We start from the raw sequence: 19,582 nt of genomic DNA, 5'->3' as shown, positions 1-19,582 counted from the left end.
CAGATTGTAGCACCTGAAAAATTAGACTTTTAATTGGGAAAGTAGAAGAGCAAAATCAATGTGTCTAGTGCCAAATGTCTGTTAGAGTCCAATACCTTCAGTCATTGTTTGGAAGTACATCTTCCCACTTAAACGTCCAAAACCCGCCACTGTTCTGGCCCGCACCTGGAACACGTAGATGGTCCCCGGCTTCAGGCCCCGGATAACTGCTGTATTAGTCTGACTCCGCAGTAGAGAGGAGTTTGACTCTGCTGCATTCTAGATTTGAACCAAAGATCAAAGATCACACACAATAAAATCCATACAGAAGCAAGTAAAGTCATGTTTAGAATTATAAAATGGTCCATATTTTAGAATAAATTTCTTTTGCTTTTGCTGCTTGACCCATTTGGTTAATTAAAATTATGTTAATGCAACACAGTATTTGAACTTTTTAATCACAATTTAATTTAATTGCAAATAGTTAATTTAAATGGAAGTCTACTAAATACATTTTGTTGGGACTACATTAACAATTTCATTAGCAAAACAGGATATACAGAACTTCACAGACACTGGAAATTGATTGAGTGTTATGTGTTAAACTAACATCATTATTCATGTAGTGCATTTAATTTAGTTCTTTATTAAATTAAAAATCACAGGCACTTCATGTGGCCTGAGCTCTAATTCCACCCTTAATTAATCTTAATTTAAATTTGCATAAGAACATAACAAATGTTCAATAATGAACAAATTATTTTTAAAGGGATTTTTTTTAAAGTTCACCTCAATTGAATTTCATTGAATGTTTCTATTTTTTGAGAGAACAACTGGACAATTTTGAGTGTGTTTGTATTTGTTGACTTACTACCTTCTCATAATATTGCAGCTCATAGTCCAAAATGACTCCATTGGGCTGGTCTGGTTGGGACCAGGACATTGTGATACTGTCCACAGTTCGACTGACCTGATGCATGATTGACACAGCAGATGGAGCTGTAGAGGATGATAAAAAAGGAAACAATTAAATGAGAAATAAATATTGCTGGATACATTAAGTGTGGGAGTTCATCTGAGAGTCTTTTCATGAAAACTAAGGTCATAATAAGGATTACATTAGAGAGGTTTAGATCACCACACAGAATCTCAGCCAAGCCAAGGTCCCTCAGTTTAAAAAATGGTTTTCATTAAGAACATTAAAATTCATACATTGCATAATCCTTAATAGATCAAAAGTTAAAGTTTAAAACTATTCAGTAAAACTGATCATGAAAATCTTGTTTGTTTTAATAAGTTAATATAATATTACAAAAGATGACTATTTCAAATGAATCCACTTCTTTTGAACTTTATTCATCAATTAGTCCTGAAAAAGTACAAGTTTTCACAAAAGGATTAATCAGCCCAACTGTTTTCAACAGTGGTAATAATAAGAAAAGTTTACTGAGCATCAAATCAGCATATTAGAATGATTTCTGAAGGATCATGTGACACTGAAGACTGGAGTAATGACGCTGAAAATTCAGCTTTTCCATCCCAGGAATAAACTAGTGCACATATAAGGGGATTTTTTCAAAAATATTTACTGTAAATAAAAAAAAATCTTACAGACCCTACATTTTTGAACGGTAGTGTAGGGACCTCTGGTTGAAACTTCTTGGTTTGTAGATAATGAGTTTAGAGAGTTCACTGTTTTTGACATTTGGAAAGTACTGAAACAGCATATAAAATTTCCAAAAAAGATCAGCTATAACGTCTACAGTTCTGGAGCTCCCATGCTAACTGGCCACTGTGTTGCACTCACAGTCCTCTGGCATCCGTGCAGTTTTGGATATAGAGGAGCCATTATATCAACTGCAGCTTCAGGCTGACTACTAAAAGAAAGACTCTGGAAGCCCATGTAACACTTCATTATCATTTACAAGCATAAAGAAGCAAAAAGACAAGCGTGAAAGCTGGCAAACACTATGTCTGCTAGTAAAACTGCACTTGTGGTTTAAAGATCAAACAAATCACTGTGCCTTAAAGCCAATCGATGCCTTGAACAGGGTTCAACTGTAGCAGCGGGGTGGCGGAGTAGTATATGAGGTTTGCTCCTGGCATGCTTGCTTGGGCTTGTAGGGAGGAAAGTGATTCTGTTTATATGCCAAATACTGATTCCCTAGACATGCGTGATAAAATATAATAGGTAAGACAATATCTGAGCATTTTAAGACCATTTTAATATTTTTTCAAAATAAATTGGTCAAATAAACGACACTGATACTCTTTCACGTGTGCCATCTATGTATAATTATGGCTGTTAAGCCCAAAAAAAGACGTTTTATACATTGTATTTATAGTTGGCATAAAGTTGATGGTTGATCGCTCAGAGAGTTCGAGGCCTCAGGTTGTTATGCTTTCTCTGTTGCCGATCAGAGCTCAGGAATATTAAGCACACAATGTTGTGTAAAAAAATATGTCTTGTGCTATTTAGTTTCTCTGTAAACTTCGATCCTGAGCTTTGATTAAGTGTTTTTCCATGCGCTAGTTTCAATGGGCAGAACAGGCCCTGTGTCTTGATTTACTGCACTGAATGATGGGATGGTGTGTGAGGAGGATGGGATTGTTGAGAAGTTGAGCGTGCCATTGTGTATGTTGGAGAGATTCATCCAAACAACACTAGGAAAGACAGATGTGATTAGACTAACACTCCAAATAGGAAGACGAACCATTTCAAACAATCACAAAATTCAATTCCTCAGGCGCATGTAACTTTTTGACCCCATAATTTGTTGTTGATGACAGGACTACACTCTGGGAAATATTAAAGACAAGCCAATGTCACTTTCATCCATCATTTATTCACACTTGTGTCTTTTGAAACCTGTATGACTTTCTTCAGCGAAACAAAAAGCAGAAGTTTCATGGAATGTTCAAGCTGCTCTTTTCTCAATGCAAAATTTCAGTCTTTCCTTCACACAAACTATCATACGGCTTAAGGCGAGACACTGCAGGTGAATAGGGTACATTTTTTTACTAATAGTTATTGCCTTATTTACCTAGTTGATTGATTACATTGATAATTGCAAACATTTTTTGTATTACAAGTTTTCTAAAATGTTAGGTTTAAATATGCAAATGAGGCATTATTTAATGAAATATGCACTAATTTGCATACATTTCTAGTACAAAAATCTAAACACTGGATGAAGTCAGTTTCAAAATTCTTGTTTAATTTTTTTGACATATTACAGTCAAAAGTTTTTACAGAGGGAATTTTGGGTATCTCATTTTGTCACTCCATAATCCAGAAAATACTTAGAACAGACAGAAAACACTATATTTTGACAATTTTGGGGGGATTCAAATGTTGTATATAATCAAGCAAATTATATATGAACAAATCCCTGTAAACCTTCAGGATATAGACAGGAATAAAAATGTAAAGTTTGGTGTGTGTAAGTGCTACTGAAGTGGAGATTTATGGCTCAGTGTAGGAGAAAAAACTCATTTTGAGAAAATGGCCTTTAAAAATATGTATTGTAATTGAAATCTATTGACACAAATAAATAAAGTGCTATAAAATAAACAGTTAATAGTGTCTTTTGGATGTTTTCGTTCTACTAGTCTGAAAAAACACTTTATGAAAAACCAAAAAGCCCAAAATCTCAAAATTGATAGGTGCATGAAAAAACTGTGTTTTTGCCTGCAGTGTCTCCCCTTAAGAAGACTTGGCATGTAGTGCACAAGTTGTATGGACCACTTTTACGGTATTTTGGTCCTTTTTGAAGCCTTTTTATTCCTATGATGGCAAAGCTGAATTTTCAGTTTTTAGTGTCACATGATCCTTCAGAAACCATTCTAATATGCTGATTTGCTGCTCAAGAAACATTATCATCATCAATGTTTAAAACAGTTGTGCGGCGAAATATTTTTGTGAAAACCATAAATAAATTCTTCAATTTATTATTCATTATAAATGCCTTTACATAACTTTTGATCAATTTGATGTGTCCTTGCTGGATAACAATATTCATTCCTTACAAAAAAGTTTTTTTTTTTTAAATGGTAGTGTATATAAAACTCACTGGAATGGCAACAACAAAAATGCTATTAGCCTTTGAATCTTGTTTATTCCAAGCAGCCATGGTTCTTTAACAGACCACAATGTTTTCAAGGAAATGCAGTTTTCTAAAGTTCAAGAAACTCCAGAACGTCTGGAGAGAATCCACCACAGGTATGCGTCTATAAAATAGAGCAAGTCATTATAAATGAAAATAAGTTCTCTTGGTTTGATGAGGTGATTGGTTTTCCAAAGAGTCTGCAGTAAGTGGTACTTCATCATTCCGCTGCTCTCTTTGACTGCAATTTATGAGAAATACAAGTAGTACTCTCTCAGTGAAAAACATAAATTCATATGTCCTTGTGGTATTCTGGAGGAGAATAAGAGGAACAGATTACGAGCATTTCCATCTGAAATGGATCTCAGAATCATTCTTTCCTCCACAAGAATTTCCACTGCGGCAAATGACAAAGTAATTTCCTAGTTGATCGCAGCATAAAACAAAGTATTAAAGACTTGAAATCATTAATAGGAATACCTATAGGCCTAATGTTTTTTAATTGTTTTTTTCTCAAAATTCCTTCCCTGAAGCTAAATATCCATTTGTTATTTTCTTATACTGTTTTTGCTTATTTGATGTGCACATCCTGTATTTTATAAAAACCATTAGCTTGTAAGTTTCTCAGAACAACATTATTAATAAATCCCTGAGTCTGGGAGGACGTTTATAGTTCCTGAGTGCAGTGTAAAGCTGTAGCTGTTGAGCTCACGCTTGGGCTCTGGCTGAGCAGCCGGTTCTGGCATTGTCCCTCTCTCTGTGTTTGGGGGGATGCGGGTGGTGTGAGGTGGATTTTTGTCTTTTAATGGCAGCAGTGAAGCGGTAATGTGGACTGACAGGCACACCGGTGGAGCCCCAGCCTCCAGTGATAGGGCCAGCGAGTTCACTGCAGCACAGCCGGGGGCACGGCTCTCATTAAAATGCTCTATTAAACACTATTATGTTCCTTTTGAACTGGCTCTTTTTGACTGGCATTTAAAATCCCTGTACAGAGCAATATGATGAGTGTTGTGGACTAGATTTCAGTTCTCAGATAAAAATTGAGGGAACATTAGAAATCTGATCAGGTGAAGATAAAAACATGCAAACACATCACTTTCATGATGTGTCCTATAAAATTGAAGACACTCAAAGCAGCTTTCGGTCGGGGAAAAAAAACTTGGCAGTGTGAACAGTGAGACTGACAGAGATACTAGAGTGTAACTACAGTCTGGTGATGTGCAAAATTGCATATTTTCAAAACCAAGCTGGTGGGTTGCCTGAATAGACAGCTAGACAACTAATTGTTTTAAAAAGGCTCTAAATAGTTACGCTGGTTTTGGCATCAGCTGACTACAATTAATAATAATAAAAGAGTAAAGAATAAATAAAAAGTAATAAAATAAATAAATAAAACCAAGTAAAAATTTACCAAATTTGATAGTATTGCCATTTTATTCTAAATACCAGCTAGAAAAGATTATGTAAGAATATAATGTAGGTTTCAGATAAATAAAAATTAAAAAGATATATATATATATATATATATATATATATATATATATATATATATATATATATATATATATATATATATATATATATATCTTTTTAATTTTTAATTAAAAATATTTTTAATATATATATATATATATAGATAGATAGATAGATATAGATATAGATATAGATATAGATATACAGTGGGTACGGAAAGTATTCAGACCCCCTTAAATTTTTCACTCATTTGCCATTTGCTAAAATCATTTAAGTTCATTTTTTTTCCTCATTAATGTACACACAGCACCCCATATTGACAGAAAAACACAGAATTGTTGACATTTTTGCAGATTTATTAAAAAAGAAAAACTGAAATATCACATGGTCCTAAGTATTCAGACCCTTTGCTGTGACACTCATATATTTAACTCAGGTGCTGTCCATTTCTTCTGATCATCCTTGAGATGGTTCTAATCTACACCTTCATTTGAGTCCAGCTGTGTTTGATTATACTGATTGGACTTGATTAGGAAAGCCACACACCTGTCTATATAAGACCTTACAGCTCACAGTGCATGTCAGAGCAAATGAGAATCATGAGGTCAAAGGAACTGCCTGAAGAGCTCAGAGACAGAATTGTGGCAAGGCACAGATCTGGCCAAGGTTACAAAAATTTCTGCTGCACTTAAGGTTCCTAAGAGCACAGTGGCCTCCATAATCCTTAAATGGAAGACGTTTGGGACGACCAGAACCCTTCCTAGAGCTGGCCGTCCGGCCAAACTGAGCTATCGGGGGAGAAGAGCCTTGGTGAGAGAGGTAAAGAAGAACCCAAAAATCACTGTGGCTGAGCTCCAGAGATGCAGTCGGGAGATGGGAGAAAGTTGTAGAAAGTCAACCATCACTGCAGCCCTCCACCAGTCGGGGCTTTATGGCAGAGTGGCCCGACGGAAGCCTCTCCTCAGTGCAAGACACATGAAAGCCTGCATGGAGTTTGCTAAAAAACACCTGTATAAGATTCTCTGGTCTGATGAGACCAAGATAGAACTTTTTGGCCTTAATTCTAAGCGGTATGTGTGGAGAAAACCAGGCACTGCTCATCACCTGTCCAATACAGTCCCAACAGTGAAGCATGGTGGTGGCAGCATCATGCTGTGGGGTGTTTTTCAGCTGCAGGGACAGGACGACTGGTTGCAATCGAGGGAAAGATGAATGCGGCCAAGTACAGGGATATCCTGGGCGAAAACCTTCTCCAGAGTGCTCAGGACCTCAGACTGGGCCAAGGTTTACCTTCCAACAAGACAATGACCCTAAGCACACAGCTAAAATAACGAAGGAGTGGCTTCACAACAACTCCGTGACTGTTCTTGAATGGCCCAGCCAGAGCCCTGACTTAAACCCAATTGAGCATCTCTGGAGAGACCTAAAAATGGCTGTCCACCAACGTTTACCATCCAACCTGACAGAACTGGAGAGGATCTGCAAGGAGGAATGGCAGAGGATCCCCAAATCCAGGTGTGAAAAACTTGTTGCATCTTTCCCAAAAAGACTCATGGCTGTATTAGATCAAAAGTGTGCTTCTACTAAATACTGAGAAAAGGGTCTGAATACTTAGGACCATGTGATATTTCAGTTTTTCTTTTTTAATAAATCTGCAAAAATGTCAACAATTCTGTGTTTTTCTGTCAATATGGGGTGCTGTGTGTACATTAATGAGGAAAAAAAAAAAAGAACTTAAATGATTTTAGCAAATGGCTGCAATATAACAAAGACTGAAAAATTTAAGGGGGTCTGAATACTTTCCGTACCCACTGTATATACACACACACACACACACACAGAGATGTGCTCAAAATTATTCATACCCTTGGTAAATATGATCACAGAAGGCTGTGAAAATAAGTCTGCATTGTTTATCCATTTGATCTTTCATTTAAATTTTTTTTAAAAGTCTAACCTTCAATTGAAGTAAAGAAAATAGTGAAAGTGGATGGAAAATCACATTAGGAAATCAATATTTTTCTCTAATACACAATGGTCACAATTATTGGTACCTCTAGAAATTCTTATGATTAAAATATCTAATATGAAATATATTCCCATTTATATTTGTATTTTTTATCTAGAAATCTTATAATGGGCCGTGGTTGGATCTTCCAACAGGACAATGATCCACAAACAAACATGAAAAACCAAAACAAAAATGGGTCACTGAGAACAAAACCAAGCTTCTGCTATGGCTGTCCCAGTCCTCTGACCTGAACCCTATAGAAAATGAGTGGGGAGAACTGAAGAGAAGCACCAACATGGAGCTGGGAATCTAAAGGGTCTGGAGTGATACTGGATGAAGGAATGGTCTCTGATCTCTTGTCAAGTGTTCTCCAAACTTATCAGGCATTATAGGTGAAGATTCAGAGCTGTTATCTTGGCAAAAGGAGGTTGCAAAAAGTATTGAATAAAAGGGTATGATTATTATTATTATTTATTTATTTCAGACCATTTGGTCCATATCAGATCCATATCAAAATAAAATACACAAAAGAAGAAAATTGCATACCAACATTCATTCACATACAACAATCACTTAAGAAAAAACATACACACTTGAATTCCAGTAATTAATTTCATAATGAGATTTCACTCCAATTTTAAATTCTTATTCTCTAATGAAAGGTTAGATTTTTGTAAAATAAAAGATCAAAAGGATTAATGATAATATTTACCTTGGGTAAGACTAATTTGGAGCACAACTGTATATAAAATTTCAAATTTAACAAAATATTTTTATAAATATATAATATATAGTATTATACAGTATACCATAGCAATATAATTTAAAATAAACTATTTAAATATTACATAATTCCTCATATAATTACATTATACTAATATAAATATAAAAATAAATATATAAAATATACCATTTATTTATTAAATAAAATATAAATAGCTCTTTGCACATTTACATATTTAGCTACTTTAATATTTTAGGAAGGAGATCGGAAGGTCCATGACATCAAAATGTTTGCAAACCCCTGAACTAGTCTCATACTAAATATAATACATCCTTATACTAAATTCTAGAAAAGTTGCCCGGCAACACAAAAGCTGGTGTAATTCAAGGTCGAATCCAGCTCCCAGCAAGTTAAAAATATTTTGAGTATGAACATCATCTGCGATGTCTCAAAGTGTTACCTGTGTTTACTGCTGTCTTACCGGCCTGGTTTGTGGTGATGTTGACAGCGGTGAACTGAGGTGAGAAGGGACTCTGGTCAGACACTCCATTCACAGCCTGGATCTCAAAGGTGTACTGCGTGTGGGCCAGCAGGTCACTGATGTGGATCCGGGGATCAGTCAGGCCCAGTTGGCGGGGCACAAACTGCACATTGTCACCGCAGCGAGTGCAGGCCCCTCGACCCGAACCGCAGCTCTTGCAGATGATGTTATAGACTACGTCCTCCCGGCCTCCACTCTCTTTCGGCGGATCCCACTCCAGCCGCAGGGAAGTCTCGTTCACGCTAGAAATCACTCTCTGGGGTGCGGACGGAACCGCTGTGGAAAGTAAAGCCACACTGCCTCATCAGCAAGTCCACATCTTATCGGGACAGGATTTTAATTAAAACCAGCCTAGGAATAGATTCTTGGATTATATGGCGTAAAGTTGCAAGAAAAAATATGTGACCCCTTTGAATTAGTCATAAAATTGAATCTCATCATCAAGTCACAACAATAGCCCACCTAAATTGTCCCTAAATTAGGCCTATGTGATGCAAAGTAACTGTACGCGTCCCGTCCCATGGTTTTTTCCCCCCTCATAGTCTGCTGAACTGCTGACTCGAGCACATTCTAACTGCTCCGTCTTGTGTCTCTATGATCTGATTTTCACTTATTCATTAGCCTATTATCACTGCTCTTTTAAAAAAGAAACTGGATCAAAGTAATCTCCGCTTTCTAACAAGCCACATTAAAGTAATAATTTCATAATGGGTAATGACAAGAGATGAAAAGAGAAGTGGTTCATTGTAATGTAAAACAAGAGTGAAAGGGAAGAATGTTCTCCTCCCTCTATTCTGGACACAGTGCAGCAGTTCAGATTACTGACAGTGTAGAGCACTACTCCAGCATTCACACAGGCCCAGCCTCCCCAAAAGAACCGAGCATTATGCAAATCCCGTCGGGCCAATCTCGCTGCTCACTGAGTTACAGCACTGAATGAATGTTCAGTGAGTTGCACACTCGTGTTCTTTTTGCTGCACTTAACTGAAGCTCTAAAAAGGGCAACCTAATGGAAAAATGAAAAGACAAAAGATTCAAGAATGTGTACAATTCGAGTCTCCAGTTCTGACGTAAATATTACGTTTTTAAGTAGGGATGTCAAAATGACGGGTACTTTGTGACTGAACCGATACTAAATTACAGCTGTTTACTGCAACAGCAGTTCTTTTTACAGGATCAACTCAATTTTAAAACTTCTTTTAGTTGTTATTCGTGTATTTGGACTGGTGCATTACAGAATGTCTTGCAGTGTAAATGGTAAAATATTGTAAAATAATTGTAAATATTGTAATACAAAATAATAGCTTTAATAAAATAATAAAATTCACTGCTGTTACTTTTTTCATTACTAGAAGTGCACCAATAATAAACTTTTGTTCGATAAATTGATCATTTTAATTGCTATACTATAATCAATACATCTTGGATATTAAAACTATATTATTATGTAAAAAATAAAACTCTATTTAAATGTTACAGTGGAATCACTACAAACCATATGAAAAAATTATAAACATTTTGACAATGTCTTGCAGTGTAAATTGTAGCTTATTAAACTGCTGAATTCTAATACGTCATGATATATTATGATTATTATTAAAGAATTTAATAACAACAACAACAACATTAATATTATATTATTACATATAATAGTAAATAATGACAGCTTTAATAAAATAAAATGTTCTGCTCTTACATTTTATTACTAGAAATCACCAATAATAAACTTATGTCTGATAAGTTAATGATTATTTTCATTTTGTATACTATAATCAATACATTTTGGATATTAAATTCCTATATTATTATGTAAAAATTAAAATTAATCAATTTAATGTTACAGCTGAACCACAACATAACATATGAATGAAAAATTATAATCATTTTGAGATTTACAATTAAATTACTTTTTTTAAAGATTAACTTTAATTTAAATGTTAGATGATGGCAAAGGTAAACTAAATGTACAATTACAGTAAATGAGCAGCACAATTAAATATTAATGGAGAAATAATAAAACTTATTATAAGCAAGTACTCATAATTAAAGAAAAAAATACTAATATCAGCGGATATGCATAAAATCATGCATCCTTATTTCTTACCATCTGTACTGAGAAAATCCTATTTCTGAGTGCTTTGAAGATAATCAAAATTGACTTGATGTTTGTGTGGACCACATCAAAGCCTGTCTGATTTTCAAAAAACCACCACAAATGACATAAAATAGCATAAGGGAATGACATACTGGTACAGGGCATCTGTAGAGGGTCAGAGTCCGCACGGTAGTATCCGCTGCGGCACACACAGTTGGTTGCACCCTCGCTGGTGGTGCGGCTGTTGATGGGACACTGGAGACACTGCTGGTCCCCTTGAGATGCTTTGAAGGACCCAAATGGACATGCTGCATTAAGAAATGTAAAAAGAGACAATAGTGAATGGTAAATCAGAATCATTCATTTAGGAATTGATTTGATAAGCATGTTATAAGATGCATCACACATACATAAATGTCTGGAGCTCATTATTATCACTCTCACTCTCATTAATGTCTCCACACATTAAGCACATTTTCTTATAAAACAGCCATCTTTATATTTCTGTTTGGAATCAAAGAGAAACGTAGTAAGTGAAAGCCCTCATAATGTCTTCTGATGGGCCTCCTGTGCAGTTTGGAAGCTTGGTCTCGCACTGATGATCTTTTGTTTGGCATACAAAGAGCCGAATAGCACTCAGATATATCTGTGGAATAAACTAACAAAGACCTTGTTAAATCACAGCACAGTTTTTTTCCCTGCTGCCTAGTTTTACTGAAAACAAAATGCAAATGTGCTTGTGCTATTCAGAATTCTTCCTTAAATGAAGAATTTAATTACTTTTTGAAAGTTTCAATGGTGATAAGTCCTGAACTGGATATTTAGGAATTGATTATATGATTTCTCATCTGCTTCACAAAGAATCTGTCATGGCAAAAAAAGATGTTTACATGATATTGTATATAATTTATAAATAAACCAACTTTTTAACTTTCAAATCAGGAAATACAGGGTGAGGAAATACACCCACCCTTGAAATGAAAGAAATGAAAAAAAAAAAAAGGAAGCAGAAGAGGAATAACAGCCATTTTAAAAGATGTTCTCAAAATGTGAGTAAATGCCTTAAATGTATTATATTATATATTAGATTAGTTCATGCCTAGTGTTTTAGACATCTTCTGGAGCCTGTCACATTTTATTCAGTTTCCCACTTTCTGAACAGAATCAAAATATACAGTAGGCCTAAATAACAATTTTTTTTTCTGTTATTATATTCTGTCATTTCTATATTTTTCTGATCTTAATGTTCACTTGGGAATTCATAGCAACAACTTATTAACATATTTCGTTTAATATTAGATTTTTTTTTTTTTTAATTTGAATAATACAAATTAACCATACAAAAATCATAAAATGTAATTCCATGTGTTTTCCATTGGGCATTACTCTAGCTTGCTAGCTAACATGACAATCTGCCTGCATTGAGAGTATGATTGGGAGAAGCAGCCAGTGCATGAAATTATTATGGCAACCGTTCTGATTTGCTGAAAGTATTAAAATAGGAAACATTATGTCAATTATTTTTAAAGCAACTTTAAAACAATACATATTATGAAAAGTGCTATTTAAATAAAACATAACAGCAAAAAACAAAACAAAAAACAGCTTTTTCTCCCTTCAGTGTCATCTGGTTGAGAACCACAACCAAGATCAGAGAAGGTGGCTAAAAGGATAATTTGGATCACGTTTCAGCTGTTTTTGTCCATATTAAGAAAGTGAATAGAGTCCAAAACTTTCAAGCTCTAAAAAGGACATCAAGTATTTATGAAATAAATATATAAAAAATCATCTAATGTCTGGCCTAATTGCATCTCACGTGTTACATGCCCAAGAACATGATGTTAGCATCACCATATTTAATGGTCTATGTACACTATACCATTCAAAAGTCAGTAAGATTTAAAAATTTAATGCATCCCTGTACTAGCAAAGCTGAATTTTCAGCATCATTAATCCAGTCTTCATATCAATGTCACATGATCCTTCAGAAATAATTATAATATGCTGATTTGCTGCTCAAGAAACATTTATTATTAATGTTCAACAGTTGTGCTGCTTAATATTTTTTTTAAACTGTGATACCTGTAAATTTTTTTCAGCGTAATAATGTAAATCACAGACGTTACAATTTTGGGTGAACTATCCCTGTAATATTAAGTTACTGATTCTAGCAGCCAAAAATGTGACATATTTACATTTTTAGTAAATAGTCAGGAACGGTGTTGGGCTAGTTACTCAAAGAATGTAATATATTAGTCATTACTATTTACTCCTTTCAAAAGTAATATTGTTACTTTACTTATTACTTTCTGGCAACAGTAATTAGTTACACTACTAGTTACATTACTTTTTCTTCACGCCCCACAGAAGTTGTAACTGTGTATCTTCCAGATAAAATTCTTCTAGAATGTTACTAACAACAAATTTCTGCCTCATCATTTGACCAAAATCCACATTGGATCGCAGTCAGAAGTTATTACAAACACTCAGTAGTGACTGATAGTGGCATTCAAGCAGAAGTGTTGTATTCATCTCATTAATTGTCATGTGTAGCTTGAAGTAATTTTTCCGTTACCCATATTTGATTAAATTTCGTTATGTATTTTATCAAATCACATGAGTTTTTAAGAAACTGTTTAATTTTCTAAAAATATTTTTAATTATATTAATATAATGTACCACATGCTGATCAGAGGGATGTAATGCCAGAGTAAAGTAAAGCCACAACTTACACAACAGATCTTTTTTCCTGACAAAATCAATATAATGCAATATTTCTATCTGCTGAATGTAAGCTTTTCCATATTCCAAGCTTGCCTGCTGCACTGGGGACATCACATGCACGTGCAAGTCATGAAAATTATGAAAATAAATCTAGTGATTATTTGATTGTTAGATTTTAAATCAGCGGGGTTGAGGCATCAAAAGTAACTAAGTAACTAAGCTGTTTTATGGAAAGTAACTGTAATATTATTACTGAAATCTTATTAGTAATTAGTTACACTACTAGTTACTGCAAAAAGTAATATTATTACAGTAGCTAAATTACTAGTAACTAGTTACTGCCCAACACTGGTCAGGACATACGTCATGAAACCGAGACTCTCTCTGGTGAACCAGGACGTTACCATATTTATAATTTAGAATATACTTAAAAATGAAGACTACACCATCCAGTCGTGCGACTGCAGAATGATGTGTTAAATTCACGCAGCATTTTAACAAAACCCAAACTCGCCTCATTTCCGAGTCACAGACTGCAAGACAGACAGCATCCTTTATTTGCTCACACCAAATCGGTCAACAGCTGCCACGTCTGCCCGTCGGCCAAAATAACCTCAGTGCTCATAATAATACAAACGTTTGTACCACACAGAAATAGCCCACTGACTCCGACTGGGAATATATCAAAGATTGAGGGTAAATGTAATACGTGTCACATATCATCTGCAGGTGCAAAGCAATCAACACTTACCAAGAGCAAAGTGTGTTCTAGGAAGTACAATGAAACTCATTCTATTAGCCTAATACCCCAAATGGCTTTGACAGTAAAACATTACTCTTGGCTGGCGCTCTCAGCCTATGATTGATGATAGAACATTCTCTTTCTGCCAGAAGGAATATAAGGCTTCCACGCTCACACATCAGAGTGAGTTAGAGCGGTGGACGCAGTGAATGAGGTGTTGGTTACAGTTGAATGAGGCAGAGTGGGTGTGAGTGACAGTGTACAGGAGTGGAATTAAATTTGTGGTACCACAGGGCTCCACAATAGAGACCGTACCGTGTGTGAGGGAGAACGACAGCAGAACAATATCCCGCCGACATATTAGATGTGTGCACCGTGTACTGAACATGACTGGAGTATTTAAGTAGGTGCAAATGGAATTCTGGGAGAAATTGATTAAAGACCTTTATGGCACCGCACATTTTTTTTATAATCTTTCAGATCTGTTTATCTTCATTCCTGTGAGCAGTTGTGCTTTTTTATGAGGCACATTTTACAACAGGGAAATCACAGTAAACACTTTATTGCCTCAGTATAACAGTTTATCCTTTGGTGAAAGACAATTTCTTGCCTCTTAAACACCAACTCGCTAATTTAAAGGTGTGTAATTTTCTCAATGTTAAAGTACTTTCTTCCTTATCGTCTTAAAATGCAGAGACAACTTTAAGTAAGACATTCGTAGGCTGATTCTCACAAAAAGTGTAAAAACTGTGGGTCTGTTTGTTTGAGAATCTAGACCAGCCCAATATACCTCATCCAATGGTATGAGTTTGGGGGCGGGGATATCTGTTTGGCTGACCAATGGAAGATGAGGGGAGTGTTTGGGAAACCTGTTCGAAAACCAGTCATTTTTGCAATTCCGTCTGGAGATGTCATGAGTGGTTGAGATTTTGATTCACTGAACAAATCATTGTAATATAATGAACCAAATGATGAAATTAATCAAAAGAATTATGTGTTAAGTGAGTCTTAATGTGCATTCACATTTTTAGCTACTTTTTTGAAATCCAGTCGTTTTCAATAGGCACCTGCAAAATCAAGAAAGTGATTTCTGTGTGAGAAGTGCTTCATACATCACTACACTATTCACAGTGGACAGTGGGAATTTTATGCAGAAATTTGTGACCGCTCCTTTACATTACATCATTACCAGTAGGTGGTGACTTATTGAGTCTTATACAGTTATTAAATAAATGACTCAAACTGACTCAACAGAATCGTTCAAAAACAGAATCATTCACATAAGAGTGTCTTATCCTTTATTAAAAGGATGGTTATATGGATTTATCTGTAGAAAACGACAAAAATAGCCTAAATAAATGAATTGTTTTAAAAACATACTTGAATCGTTTACTTTGTGTATCATGAATCATTTTTACACATTAAATAACTAGGATAATTCTTCCACCCAAAATTGATTCATATTTCACACTGAATAAACAAAATGCCCCCTTTCATTCAGCCGATTCTCATTCACGAACGACATGTCTCAAATCGAGGCTTGTTTAAACTCGAAAACGCCAACTCATTCACGAACAACACGTCCTAATCCCCCATTCCGCTTACTAATAAGATGTCCCAGTTTCTTCAGTGTTTCCACTCAAGAGTCTCGTTCAGACTCGAAAACACAGACTCATTTAGTGCATTCGTTCAGTAGGTCCAACCAATGAAATGGTCCTTCACAGTCCACACTCGAATGCTACTCGCTCGCGCTACAGTCAGTCTTTTAAGGTAGGAAAATCCACCAAAGTAGTCACACGTTTAAAAAGGAGAGACTTATGAGTCAGTGCATGGTGACTAAATGAGAACGATTCGTTTACTTAAAATGATTCATTCAAAACACATAGAAACATCAATAGTTCTGTAACTCAATCGACAATAAATGTCTTCAAAACATGACAGCTAAGTCTCAGCACATTTGCAATGACTAAACTGCAAGTAAGCTGTATTTTAAAGCTTTCATGTTAAAAGCTTTTTGCATCTCCATCAATCAGTAGGATGAATCAAGCTTACACTATACGACTCCATCTTCACACATTTTGTCGCTTCATAAATAAGCTGCTCAGCTCAAAAACCACAGCCTGAGATCACAGCGGTTGACAGTGAGGAAATTAAATCTGCAGGAAAGAAAAAGGTCCATTCTTCCTCAGACAATGCAGAGACTGACATCACGGGCCTTTTTCATTGACAGACATAATTTCATGCAGTATAAGATATGGATGCAGTCTTTTGTAAGCCCTCTCCAACAATTTTCTTGGCCAACTTGAGGCCACAGATGTGTCTGTAACCCTCCTTGGCAAAGCAGGCGGTTGCAGAGACATTAATATCCATTAGAGGTGCCACGTCAACCTGCTGAACTCATCTCAGGATTCACACAGGGGAGTTCACTTGTTTAATGGGGGTGAAGGACTGAACTCATCTGTGCTATACTGCCTGTCATCTCCATATCAAGGTGAATGAAGAATTTAAGGAGTTACTAAGATAATGAGCTTTTTCCTTGAGCATCAATGTTTCATGAAGCCTTCAGAGAAGTAGCATAATTTGTGTTTGAGGAGTTTACTCTCCAATGTTGCTATTATATACAATAAACAGAAGTCAGTTAATTCTCAGCACATAGAGACTCTTTCACCTAGATATCACACTATAGAGACTGTGTCTGTTCCCCGAACTAGAAAACACAGAAAACATCCAAACCAAACAATTTAACTGATGTTCAACAAATAAAAAAAACAGATTTAATACAGATAAACAAATGATAAAGCTTGGCTTATTGAATATTAGATCACTTTCTACAAAAGCACTTTTTGTAAATGATCACTGACCATAAACTAGATGAGCTCTGTTTGACAGAAACCTGGCTAAAACCAGATGATTACATTACTTTAAATGAGTCTACCCCCCAAGATTACCGTTACAAACATGAGCCGCGTCCAAAAGGCAACGGGGGAGGTGTTGCTACAGTTCATAGCAATATTTTCAGTCTCAGAGGTCGGATTTCAAGTATAATTCGTTTGAAGTAATGGTGCTTCATACTGTATAACATTATCCAAAGAAACAAGTGTTCATGATAAATCCCCTGTGATGTTTGTACTGGCTACTGTATACAGGCCACCAGGGCACCATACAGACTTTATTAAAGAATTTGCTGATTTTCTATCGGAGTTAGTACTGACTGCAGATAAAGTCCTAATTGTTGGTGATTTTAATATCCATGTTGATAATGAAAAAGATTCGTTGGGATCAGCATTTATAGACATTCTAAACTCCATTGGTGTTAAACAACACGTGTCAGGACCTTCTCATTGTCGAAATCATGCTCTAGATTTAATACTGTCGCATGGAATTGATGTCAGTGGCGTTGAAATTTTGCAGCAGAGCAATGATATCTCGGATCATTATCTAGTTTTGTGTATATTCCATATAGCTAAAGCTGTAAAGCCAACTCCTTGTTACAAATATGGTAGAACCATCACCTCGACCACAAAAGACTGCTTTATAAATAATCTTCCTGATTTATCTCAGTTCCTCAGCATATATCCAATAGCTCAGAACAACTTGATGATGTAACAGAAACTATGGACTCTCTCTTTTCTAGCACTTCAGATATGGTTGCTCCTTTACACTTAAGGAAGATTAAGGAAAAGACTCCAACACTGTGGTATAATGAGCACACTTAAAAATATATCTAAATTACGACCTATGTTCTCAATGTCAAATGCAGAAACATTAATTCATGCGTTCATGACCTCGAGGCTAGATTATTGTAATGCTTTATTGGGTGGTTGCTCTGTGCGTTTAATAAACCAACTCCAGATGGTTCAAAATGCAGCAGCTAGAGTTCTTACTAGAACCAGGAAGTATGACCACATTAGCCCACATTAGTTCCCTATTAAACATCGTATACATTTTAAGATCTTGCTAATTACCTATAAGGCCCTGAATGGTTTGGCACCTCAGTATTTGAGTGAGCTCTTATCACATTATAGTCCTTCACGTCCGCTGCAATCTCAAAACTCTGGTCATTTGATAATACCTAGAATATCAAAATCAACTGCGGCCGGGAGATCGTTTTCCTATTTAGTGCCCAAACTCTGGAACAATCTACCCAGCACTGTTCGGGAAGCAGACACACTCTGTCAGTTTAAATCTAGATTAAAGACCCATCTCTTTAACCTGGCGCACACATAATACACTATCGCATTTCTAGAATTCAAATCCGTTAAAGGATTGTTAGGCTGCATTAATTAGGTCAACCAGAACCGGGAACACTCCCCATAACACACGATGTACTTGTTACATCGTTAGAAGAATGGCATCTATGCTAATATTAGTCGTTTTTTTTTCTTATTCCGAGGTCACCGTAGCCATCCGATCCAGTCCATATCCAGATCAGATGGTCACTGCAGTCACCCGAACCCAGTCCGTATCCAGATCAGATGGTGGATCAGCACCTAGAGATGACGTCTACAGCCCTGAATGTCAGCAGAGACCAGGACAACTAGATGAGCCCCAGAGACTGATCCCCAGTGAAGACCCTGTCTCCTGGACGGCCATCGGGACAAGACCACAGGAACTTTGCACAATCTGACTCTGCTGCTGCCTAGATTTAAACTGCTGATTTTGTCTGGCCAGAGGAGAATGACACTATTTCGACACACTATTTCCCCGTCTAAATACTGTAAAGCTGATGTAAAGCCACGCAGCTTTATATCAAGCTGATGTAGAGCTGCTTTGACACAATTTGCATTGTTAAAAGCGCTATACAAATAATAGTGACTTGACTTGACTTGATAAACAGACAAATCAGTTCTGTACTTCAATTTCAGCAAGGCTTTCAAACTTGCTAAGGACCCACAAATATGATCTTCCCCTTGTATGGGACCCTTTTTCTGAAATAAAAAGCCAGGTATAACTGTTCAAAAGTTCAAGGTTGGTAAGACTTTTAAAATATTTTTTCTTTTACCAAGGCTACATTCATTTGACATTAATTTAGTAAAAAGAGTAATACTGTAAAATAAAACACTTTAAAATAACCGTTTTCTAATTTATATTTTAAAATAGAATTTATTATTGTGAATTTTCAGCATTATTACTGCAGTCTTCAGTGTCACACAATCCTTCAGAAATCATTCTAATATGCTGATTAGC

The 19,582-nt window shown here is 35.8% G+C and overlaps 1 protein-coding gene across 5 annotated transcripts in view; it reads right to left on the bottom strand.

The window, feature by feature from the left end:
• The window catches only part of ephb2a (eph receptor B2a), a 73,249-nt gene that overhangs the window by 12,055 nt on the left and 41,612 nt on the right, over window positions 1–19,582 (bottom strand). For 2 of the 5 annotated variants that reach the window (XM_058763859.1, XM_058763862.1), the window contains exons 4-7: window positions 11,082–11,237; window positions 8,754–9,110; window positions 851–978; window positions 96–258 (exon numbers count right to left, since the gene is read on the bottom strand). In XM_058763859.1, coding sequence (XP_058619842.1) covers window positions 96–258; window positions 851–978; window positions 8,754–9,110; window positions 11,082–11,237 — 804 coding nt within the window. The remainder of the gene's footprint in view (window positions 1–95; window positions 259–850; window positions 979–8,753; window positions 9,111–11,081; window positions 11,238–19,582) is intronic. The other 3 variants (XM_058763861.1, XM_058763863.1, XM_058763864.1) reach the window with 3 other exon arrangements.

This window comes from Onychostoma macrolepis, chromosome 23 (genome assembly GCF_012432095.1).
Source record: "Onychostoma macrolepis isolate SWU-2019 chromosome 23, ASM1243209v1, whole genome shotgun sequence".
Classification (NCBI taxonomy): domain Eukaryota; kingdom Metazoa; phylum Chordata; class Actinopteri; order Cypriniformes; family Cyprinidae; genus Onychostoma; species Onychostoma macrolepis.
This window is presented reverse-complemented; position numbering and strand designations above follow the sequence as displayed.